The 11,100-nt window shown below is 36.6% G+C and overlaps 1 protein-coding gene across 1 annotated transcript; it reads right to left on the reverse strand.

The window, feature by feature from the left end:
- Nucleotides 1-5,799: 5,799 nt before the first annotated feature.
- Nucleotides 5,800-7,342, reverse strand: LOC131528668 (vitelline membrane outer layer protein 1 homolog). Its single transcript, XM_058757992.1, has 5 exons — nucleotides 7,244-7,342; nucleotides 6,740-6,855; nucleotides 6,504-6,617; nucleotides 6,073-6,251; nucleotides 5,800-5,986 (listed from the first exon to the last, which is right to left on the reverse strand). The coding sequence occupies exons 1-4, from the start codon at nucleotides 7,283-7,285 to the stop codon at nucleotides 6,074-6,076; spliced, it is 450 nt and encodes a 149-aa protein (XP_058613975.1). The 5' UTR covers nucleotides 7,286-7,342; the 3' UTR covers nucleotides 5,800-5,986; nucleotide 6,073.
- Nucleotides 7,343-11,100: the final 3,758 nt, after the last annotated feature.

Below are 11,100 nucleotides of genomic sequence, written 5' to 3' on the forward strand. Positions count from 1 at the left end.
ACAAAACACCTTCTATAAAATTTAAATATTCCACAATATGTAATAACAGTAACATTTATAATAAATACATTTCTGCCAACACACAGGTTATTTGTACAGTGTTAATAACTTCAAATTAAATTAATATGGTGCTGATGGTGACAAGCCTGTTGGCGTTTTCCAATATAAATCATTGTTAATACAAAAACATTTGTCTAGTTACACAAGCATAACTTGACGTGATTTGCAGCTCCAGCATCTGGAAATATGTGAAGAATTTGTTCTGATTTTGAATGTCCAAGTGATACTTTTAAAATGTCGTAGTAGCTATCAATAGGTTAAATGTTTAATGACACTGTATTGATACCCCAAGGGTGCAATTCAGGTCACGACACCATTGTCATTGTCAGTAATGCATCAGAACTTAAGTAAGCTTTCAGATGCTCATTACCCTTGTCATTGTAGAGGAAGCAATAAACACTTGGTAGTACAAACAACAGGGGCACACCCGATGGCGTAATTCAGAATTTAATGTAGTTTTCCAGTTTTCCTCCATAAATCCAATAAACAGAAATGTTAACATTTACTTTCAAAGTTGAAATCCATCTCTAGAGTGTAATGAAAATAATCTCTATCTTCTGGATAAGGTCTGATTGTTGCAGGGCTTGATAGTGCAAGTGTAACAACGATAATAAAGTCATTTACATATTTTGAGATATTAATTTCAAAATTAATATGAATTGTTTTGTTGTATTTTTTCCACAGGTGATAACAGGCTTCATGACAGTGAACATCGGTCGGTATCAAGGTGCTGTGATTGATCGGTCTAGAGTTGGTGGATCTTCTCTCAGAGACTGTGTGAACAAAGTCATGCACATGTTTGTATTTACCTTGCATTGTTTGTGTGTATTGCTGCATAATATTTCAGTAAATTATATATATGATTGCCACAATAATAAACCCAGCCTTTGATATTACTTGAATTCTGGATTTAACCTGTCACACACCATTATATCTCCTTACATACCTGCTTGTTTTCTTGCTCAGAAGTTTTATGATGTTCGTAGTAACTCGGACAGTCAGCCAGACTTGAAAAGAAGCCATTCAAAGCTACACCTTTATACTCTGTAGGTAATTTTGGCCTTGTAACATTAAACAAATCTCTTGTTCCTTGTCTTATGTAATTTTTATTGGTACCCTTTATCTATTCAGGGGACATTCTCTAAAAGACTACCTGTCTTTATCAGAAATGTCCTGTTCACTTTCACACAGTTACACACCTGGTTAAGGGTCTTTCTCAAGGGCACCACAGTGGGATTGAAGACGGAGCGGAGAAACACCTGAAGCACGCTCCTGGAAGAGCTGGGGGTGGTGGATATACAAATTGAGCCATAAACAACTTTCACAGACTCTAAAAACATGTACATATGTGTTAACCACATTCCAGTATTTTTGTTGTTTACTTGTTTGATTTATGGCTGTTTAACAGTAATGCAAGACTGTTAGGAGAGTAAACATTTTTTTTTTTTTTTTTTTTGTTTACAACACAAATGAATCTAATCTAATTTTATTAACCAATGTCTTTGCTGCTGACCTTTGATGATCCAGTGCAACCTAATAAGCAAAAATGACTTTAGATAAACTAACAATTTTGCTTCATTGTTTTTTAGTGTTGAACCTTCTTCTCCTGTGTTCTACTGTACAGACGTGAATTCACTTTTCCCTCAGCCTGAGGTTTATTCATTACACTTTTTGGTGTGAAAGGGCTTTTACATTTGCTATAAATAGAACTTTTTATATTAAAAGCAAACATTCAAGCCCTACTCATATAAAAAGTAATGCAAAAGTAACGTAGTGCTAAGTAACATAATTAGTTAGTTTTTCAATGTTGTAATGCATTACTTTTAAAAGTAACTTTTCCCAACACTGTTTATTGGCTACTGAAGTTTCGTGAAAGGTTTGAATATCAATTCATATTGTGGGCGTACTCAGTAACGAACTATGATTTTAAAAGTAATGAAGTAGATAATTTTGCTTAATTTGTACTTAAGTACAAGTAAAAGTAAAGCTTTAAAAATACTCAAAAAAGTACAAGTACCCGAAAAACTACTCAATTACAGTAACGCGAGTAGTTGTAATTAGTTACCTCCACCACTGTTCTTTACTTTAACTTGAGTAAAAAAAGTGTAGTCAGTACTTCTACTTTTACCAGATTATTTTTAAACACTAGTATCTATACTTCTACTTGCGAAGGATGTGTGTACTTTTGCCATCTCTGCATAACCTAATCTGCATATAATTTCCAAGCATATCTTTTCCACGTGACACCATGTTTAACACCGTGAAAGGTACAAGACATTAAGGAAATATGATATACAGACTATAAATGCCATTTGTGCCAAACATTATTTTTTATTGCTAAAAGTCATCCAATATCCTTGTTATGTTTTATAATAAATATATCACAATATTCATAACAAAACTGTTTAAAATAGTTATCAAATAAATATTTTAAAACAAAGTTTTAAAGGATAAAGTTGATATCATTCTTTTACACTGGCTATTTTTAGTGGAAAAAGAGGCCTATATTTATTGCAGTGTAAATACAATTGTCTGACTTGCGTCACTGACGTATTTTAAAAATGAAACGTGCAAATCTTACCGTTTACTTCCAGTTGCATCCTTCAAATACCGTGGTTATTTTCATAATGTTGTGGAGATGCCTTCACACAACTTTAACATCTATTATCATAGAGATATTATCAGGAGACATGGTGTTAGCTTTCACTGTTATGCTGATGATACTCAGCTCTATATTTCTTCGCGGCCCGGTGAAACACACCAAATTGAGAAACTAACGGAATGCAGTGTCAATATAAAAAACTGGATGACGAGTAATTTTTTACTGCTAAATTCTGAAAAAAACAGAGGTGTTAATTATCGGACCTAAAAACCCCACATGTAATAACCTAGAACATTATCTAACACATGACAGCTGCTCTGTCAATTCTTCTTCATCAGTCAGGAACCTAGGTGTGCTGTTCGATAGCAATCTGTCATTTGAAAGCCATGTTTCTAGCATCTGTAAAACTGTGTTTTTTCATCTCAAAAACATATCTAAATTGCGACCAATGCTCTCAAAGTCAAATGCAGAAATGTTCATTCATGCGTTTATGACCTCAAGGTTAGACTATTGTAATGCTTTATTGGGTGGTTGTTCTGCACGCTTGATCAACAAACTACAGTTTGTCCAAAATGCAGCAGCTAGAGTCCTTACTAGAACCAGGAAATATGACCATATTAGCCCGGTTCTGTCAACACTGCACTGGCTCCCTATTAAACATCGAATAGATTTTAAAATCGTATTAATTACTTATAAAGCCCTGAATGGTTTAGCTCCTCAGTACTTGAGCGAGCTCTTATCGCATTATAGTCCTCCACGTCCGCTGCGTTCTCAAAACTCTGGCCGTTTGATAATACCTAGAATATCAAAATCAACTGCGGGCGGCAGATCCTTTTCCTATTTAGCACCCAAACTCTGGAACAATCTACCTAACACTGTTCGGGAGGCAGACACACTCTGTCAGTTTAAATCTAGATTAAACACCCATCTCTTTAGCCTGGCTTACACATAACACACTAATACGCTTCTATTATTCAAATCCGTTAAAGGATTGTTAGGCTGCATTAATTAGATCAACCGGAACCGGGAACACTCCCCATAACACACGATGTACTCATTACATCGTAAGTAGAACGGCATCTACGCTAATATTTGTCTGTTTCTTTCAAATTCTGTTTCTCAGTCTGTATCCGATCAGATGGTGGATCAGCACCAAGAGATGATGTCTACAGCCCTGATCGTCAGCGGAGACCAGGACACCCAGATGAGCCCCAGAGACACATCCCCAGTGAAGACCTTGATTAAAATACAATAAAACTAAAAATATAACAAAATACCTAACTACATAATATTACTATTGAGCCTGGTTTCTCCCAAGGTTTTTTTCTCCATTCTGTCTCGGAGGGAGTTTTGGTTCCTTGCCGCTGTCGCCTCTGGCTTGCTCAGTTGGGGACACTTCATTTCTAGCGATTATCGTCGATTTGATTGCACAGATACTATTTAAACTAAACCGAGCTAGACAATGACATCTCTGAATTCAATAATGAAATGCCTTTCACTGAAAATTGAGTGTTTAATCTTATCATTATACATTACTGACACTCTGTCCTCCAATTTGATAGTTAAGTGCTTTGACACAATCTATATTGTTAGAAGCGCTTTATAAATAAAGGTGACTTGACTTCAGCAGCTGCTGATGGACGTCAGTGATGAAGGGTTCGATCTGAGAATCTCACCTCACTTTTAACATCAGAATCAAACTTTACAAATCCGCCTGGATCACATTACACTAGAAATCACAAACATATGTCAGATTATCCTCATTTACATTTTTTTACATTTATGCATTTATTATGCTCTTGATCAATAACTGTTCTCTCAATCAAACACTATCTGTAAATGTTTCATTCAGAAAATCAGTCTGATGAATTTGTCTGAGAAAACAACAGCCAATCAACTAAATTTTACACAAATAAGCCTACAATAAAACATGATCAATTCTAGTAAAGGTGAGTAGGCTAGTTTAAAAAGATTTTAATATATGTTAGTCCTGCATAGTTTTCTCCTTTCATCAGTCTTTTTAGTTTATTTGCCTTATTTAAGCTACTGTTCGACTTTCTCCATAGCATTTTAAAGTGTCTGTTTCTCTTAATAATTCAAATAGATCACATATTTAACCATCAGGTCAAGTATACAGTATTCAGTGTATACAGTGATTCACGCACCGCTAATAAACTGCTTGTGTCATATTGTGCTGAGAACTGCTCCATTCGGTTCATACGTGAAGTTAGCGGTTATAGGGGAAACTATTTAGTTATTTGGTTTTATATATAAGAAAAATACACTTGAAGTGAAAGTTCCATGTGATTTTTAATCTTAACTCAAAGGCAAAATAAAATTATTTTTCTTTCCCCATTGGCAGATATTTCTTTTAAGCAAAAACTAAAAGTTTAGATTTTTTTTTTTTCCAGAAAACAAGACATTATATTATAAGTCATTTTGCTTCAAGTGAACGCATCTTGATTTAAGAATGTTGAAATATTTATACCAGAAAAGACAAATACTAAAATAATTTTTTGCAGTGCGATTAGAATTGATTAAAAGTGATGTATAGTCTAGGAACTACTGCTCAAAGAGGTTTTTACGTACTACGGAGTCAGATAAATAACTGAATTATGCACATCATCCTTCAGCTGCTTTCAGTTTTGATTATTGGTTCAAAATAGCAGCGTAATCTCCAGTCTTACAGCTCCACTAATGAAACACATAGCAGTCAATCAACATTTTACACTCATACAACAGATGACCAGAATCACATTGTAACCCCCCGTCTTCAAGTAAAACATGATAATCATCTCTGCATTAGTGACAATTAATGCAAGTACATGGTTTGTTTTAAAAATTAAATCTTAAGGCTGATTAAATATAGTGGAGTAGTGTTTTAATTTTGAAATCTAAACGCTGATATGATTTGAGGGGTCCATGTGATCTTCTCTCAGCTGTTGATCTCCTGTAATACTGATGATCTCCAGCAGAGAGAGACACTTCACTCAATCATGATCTCACTTGACAAATTTGAAGAGAAACCGCTTCGACTTTACGGTGATAGTAAGTGTTTGGGTTGTTCGTTAGATAGGAAGTCTTGTTGGTCCACAAAACAAAAAAATAAAAACAACAGACACTGTCAATTCAAGTTAAATTAGTATTTTAATAGATGCTGGGATATAATTCATGGGAGTTCATGGATGGTGAAGTGCATGAACTGATAAGACAATAAGTGAGATGTACAGTCGGCCTCTGCTCTGTGTTGAGGTCCTGATCACATCTCAGGCTTTATCAGTTATGAGCCATCTGATCTCGGTTCTTGTTGTCATCCTCAAACACCTGAAAGAAAAGCCATCACTAACGTCACAGAGATCTTCCAAACAGTGTTGCTCTGCAGTCCAAGTGTTTGATTGTGTTCACGTCACCTTAAGCGCAGCAGTACATGTGCACGTCATTGAGAGCGGTGTCGTCTCCTCGTCCTTGTGGCTCTTCTACCAGGGTCTTGATACCACAGATCCCTTTTCCGTCACATCTTTCACTCCAGCCGCCCCAATCGCCCCAGTTTGTGCCGTCACCCTTTAACTCGTTTTCACCGCATTTGAAACTGGAAGAAGTTTGGGTGTAACAAAATAAAATGCGGTTTCAATCAATACTAAGAAAAGGCAAACCAGTCTCTTGGAACTTCACTAATTAATTCCCCGAATTAATATTTTTAGCTGCAGCCTGGTGCCCTGCAATCATTTCCAGTAAGATTTGGTGATGTTAAGCATAATAATGAATGATTTACAAGCAATCTGTCAGAGACATTTAGAGCACCAAATTAGGTTAAAGGACTTTTAGCACAGTACAAACTCACTTGATGTTGTTTGCAGCCGTATCATCACCACCTCCTTGAGAAGATTCAACTCTCAGCTGAAAAGCAGTCAAGAATCCAGAAGGACACCATTTGATAGCTTTCCACCCACCCCAGCTGAAGAGGGGAAAAAAGGTTAACCAAACGTTAAGAAAATTAATTTGTCTAGTTTATGAAAAGAATAAAATGCCTCTAACTGCAAACCTGCTACATTATTACTCTTTGGACGGAGCTCATACCTGCCTTCAGCTGACTGAACTGAGGCGGAGTTGGGACTGTACATGCTGTTAGACGCAACACAGTGAAGGCGAATCCCGTTGAGTGCAGTGTCATCCCCGTCAATAGGATCTTCCACCTTAAACAAAACACTAAGATATATTAGAAAGAGAAAAGGAGTAATCTTAACTCAAACCTCTAGTGTTCCTGGAGGTACACCAACATCATGTTGGATGTCTACTAAAGATGTGATCAGTTGGTGTATCTTCAGGAACAGGGCTGAGAATCCCTGGACTAACACAAGCCATAGTTACATTCAACTCCATGTTTCTTTAGTATAAATCAAAGCAGTCAAAAACTTGAGCAAGTGCAGTTTCCGTAGAAACACCTGGAATTTAAATCACTAACAGCAACTCCAGAGTTTATTTTTTCTGAAGATTTGAACCTTCAACCCTCAGTCACCAGCTTACACTTTCAAGCATTAAACAAACCCCATACTACTGCAATTAATTCAGTTCTTAGCTTACCTTTAGACTGAACCCTGCGGCGTACGTTCCAGGTGGACACATTTCCCCTCACCCCACGACCCCCATCTCCCTCCATTCGCACGGTCAGCTCTGATATGTATGGCTCATCTGGATCTATGAAATGTCCATCGATGTTTCGCTCGAACGTATTCCTGCGGACTCAACGCTCACCTGCAGCCCAGTAATGACTAGCAGTGAAAACATCATATAAATGAAGTCATGCATTGCTGCAGCACTGGCCTGATGGATTAAAATTCTAATGAAATTAATTCTTTTTGGTTTGTAAATGAAAACTGAACCAGATCTCAAAGGAACAGTTTCTTCAAATCCAGAACAAGAAACCTTTCTGAACTGTCTGTGGTCTGTTAGCAGAAATGATGTTTTATTAAGAAAGTTCAGGAGGAGCACGATCAGATAATCAATCAATTCGGCACAGGTGGAGCTCGTTAGTTAATCACCTTAACTAAGCTATACGAAACGCAGCTTGTCCCATATTCACAGACATACACCGTATGACCACCAGACCATATGAATAACAAATTCTCAGTTGATAATTAATTATGCTTTTTGCAAAAATCATAGTTTTATTTGTGAATGTAGACATTTGAGAAAGGCTTTAAGAGCGAGCAAAATACTCTTCCGGCTACTCCCGCTTCATAGGCAATATTATTGCAATAAAATTTGATAAATAAAATTAAAATCCAATTTCATGCCATTTGTATGCATGTCATTTCACAGTATTTTCACATCCTACATTACTACACTACTTGTGCAGTCACAATTCTATAATGATAGTCTACAATTTACTCAAGCCAACGACATTTTTTGTATGACATTATTTTTTAAAATTATTGTACATAAATACACTGTAAAAAGTGATAAGTTGACAACTTAAAAATATTAAGGCAACAGGTTTCCTCAATTTTTTTAAGTAAACAATAATAAAAAATAAAAAAAAGTTAAGTGAACTTGACAATTCACTTCACTTATTCCCATCTCTTTAGCCTGGCTTACACGTAACACACTAATACGCTTCTATTATTCAAATCCGTTAAAGGATTGTTAGGCAGCATTAATTAGATCAACCGGAACCGGGAACACTCCCCATAACACACGATGTACTCGTTACATCGTAAGAAGAATGGCATATACGCTAATATTTGTCTGCTTCTTTCTTATTCTGTCTCTCAGTCCGTATCCGATCAGATGGTGGATCAGCACCAAGAGATGATGTCTGCAGCCCTGATCGACAGCGGAGACCAGGACACCCAGATGACCCCCAGAGACATATCCCCAGTGAAGACCTCGATTAAAATACAATAAAACTAAAAATATAACAAAATAACTAAAAATATAATAAAATACCTAACTACATAATATTACTATTGAGCCTGGTTTCTCTCAAGGTTTTTTTCTCCATTCTGTCTCGGAGGGAGTTTTGGTTCCTTGCCGCTGTCGCCTCTGGCTTGCTCAGTTGGGGACACTTCATTTCTAGCGATTATCGTCGATTTGATTGCACAGATACTATTTAAACTAAACTGAGCTAGACAATGACATCTCTGAATTCAATAATGAAATGCCTTTAACTGAAAATTGAGTGTTTAATCTTATCATTATACATTACTGACACTCTGTCCTCCAATTTGATAGTTAAGTGCTTTGACACAATCTATATTGTTAGAAGCGCTTTATAAATAAAGGTGACTTGACTTCAGCAGCTGCTGATGGACGTCAGTGATGAAGGGTTCGATCTGAGAATCTCACCTCACTTTTAACATCAGAATCAAACTTCACAATCCGTCTGGATCACATTACACTAGAAATCACAAACATATGTCAGATTATCCTCATTTACATTTTTTTACATTTATGCATTTATTATGCTCTTGATCAATAACTGTTCTCTCAATCAAACACTCTGTAAATGTTTCATTCAGAAAGTCAGTCTGATGAATTTGTCTGAGAAAACAACAGCCAATCAACTAAATTGTACACAATAAATAAGCCTACAATAAAACATGATCAATTCTAGTAAAGGTGATTAGGCTAGTTTAAAAAGATTTTAATATATGTTAGTCCTGCATAGTTTTCTGCTCCTTTCATCAGTCTTTTTAGTTTATTTGCCTTATTTAAGCTACTGTTCGACTTTCTCCATAGCATTTTAAAGTGTCTTTTTCTCTTAATTCAAATAGATCACATATTTAACCATCAGGTCAAGTATACAGTATTCAGTGTATACAGTGATTCACGCACCGCTAATAAACTGCTTGTGTCATATTGTGCTGAGAACTGCTCCATTCGGTTCGTACCTGAAGTTAGCGGTTATAGGGGAAACTATTTAGTTATTTGGATATATATATACACACACAGTATTGTTCAAAATAATAGCAGTACAATGTGACTAAAGAGAATAATCAAGGTTTTTAGTATATTTTTTATTGCTACGTGGCAAACAAGTTACCAGTAGGTGCAGTAGATTCTCAGAAAACAAACAAGACCCAGCATTCATGATATGCACGCTCTTAAGGCTGTGCAATTGGGCAATTAGTTGAAAGTGGTGTGTTCAAAAAAATAGCAGTGTCTGCCTTTGACTGTACAAACTCAAAACTATTTTGTACAAACGTTTTTGTTTCTAGGATTTAGCAATCCTGTGAATCACTAAACTAATATTTAGTTGTATGACCACAGTTTTTTAAAACTGCTTCACATCTGTGTGGCATGGAGTCAACCAACTTGTGGCACCTCTCAGCTGTTATTCCACTCCACGATTCTTTAACAACATTCCACAATTCATTCACATTTCTTGGTTTTGCTTCAGAAACAGCATTTTGATATCACCCCACAAGTTCTCGATTGGATTAAGGTCCGGAGATTGGGCTGGCCACTCCATAACATTCATTTTGTTGGTTTGGAACCAAGACTTTGCTCGTTTACTAGTGTGTTTGGGGTCATTGTCTTGTTGAAACAACCATTTCAAGGGCATGTCCTCTTCAGCATAGGGCAACATGACCTCTTCAAGTATTTTAACATATGCAAACTGATCCATGATCCCTGGTATGCGATAAATAGGCCCAACACCATAGTAGGAGAAACATGCCCATATCATGATGCTTGCACCACCATGCTTCACTGTCTTCACTGTGTACTGTGGCTTGACTTCAGAGTTTGGGGGTCGTCTCACAAACTGCCTGTGGCCCTTGGACCCAAAAAGAACAATTTTACTCTCATCAGTCCACAAAATGTTCCTCCATTTCTCTTTAGGCCAGTTGATGTGTTCTTTGGCAAATTGTAACCTCTTCTGCACATGCCTTTTTTTTAACAGAGGGATTCTTGAAAATAGATTAGCTTCACACAGACGTCTTCTAACTGTCACAGTACTTACAGGTAACTCCAGACTGTCTTTGATCATCCTGGAGGTGATCATTGGCTGAGCCTTTGCCATTCTGGTTATTCTTCGATCCATTTTGATGGTTGTCTTCCGTTTTCTTCCACGTTTCTCTGGTTTTGCTCTCCATTTTAAGGCATTGGAGATCATTTTAGCTGAACAGCCTATAAGTTTTTGCACCTCTTTATAGGTTTTCCCCTCTCCAATCAACTTTTTAATCAAAGTACGCTGTTCTTCTGAACAATGTCTTGAACGACCCATTTTCCTCAGGCTTTCAAATGCATGTTTAGCAAGTGCTGGCTACATCCTTAAATAGGGGCCACCTGATTCACACCTGTTTCTTCACAAAATTGATGACCTCAGTGATTGAATGCCACACTGCTATTTTTTTGAACACACCCCTTTCAACTAATTCAACTAATTGCCCAATTGCACAGCCTTAAGAGGGTCCATATCATGAATGCTGGGTCTT

The sequence above is a fragment of the Onychostoma macrolepis genome, chromosome 21, assembly GCF_012432095.1.
Source record: "Onychostoma macrolepis isolate SWU-2019 chromosome 21, ASM1243209v1, whole genome shotgun sequence".
In the NCBI taxonomy this organism is placed as follows: Eukaryota; Metazoa; Chordata; class Actinopteri; order Cypriniformes; family Cyprinidae; genus Onychostoma; species Onychostoma macrolepis.

What these genes read in the sequence shown, in the direction of transcription:
- LOC131528668 (XM_058757992.1), bottom strand. Translation starts at nt 7,285, where the DNA reads ATGTGTCCACCTGGAACGTACGCCGCAGGGTTCAGTCTAAAG. An exon ending in CCGCAGGGTTCAGTCTAAAG is followed by an intron (nt 6,856 to 7,243) that starts GTAAGCTAAGAA and finishes GTTTTGTTTAAG; the next exon opens with GTGGAAGATCCTATTGACGG. An exon ending in GTTCAGTCAGCTGAAGGCAG is followed by an intron (nt 6,618 to 6,739) that starts GTATGAGCTCCG and finishes TCCCCTCTTCAG; the next exon opens with CTGGGGTGGGTGGAAAGCTA.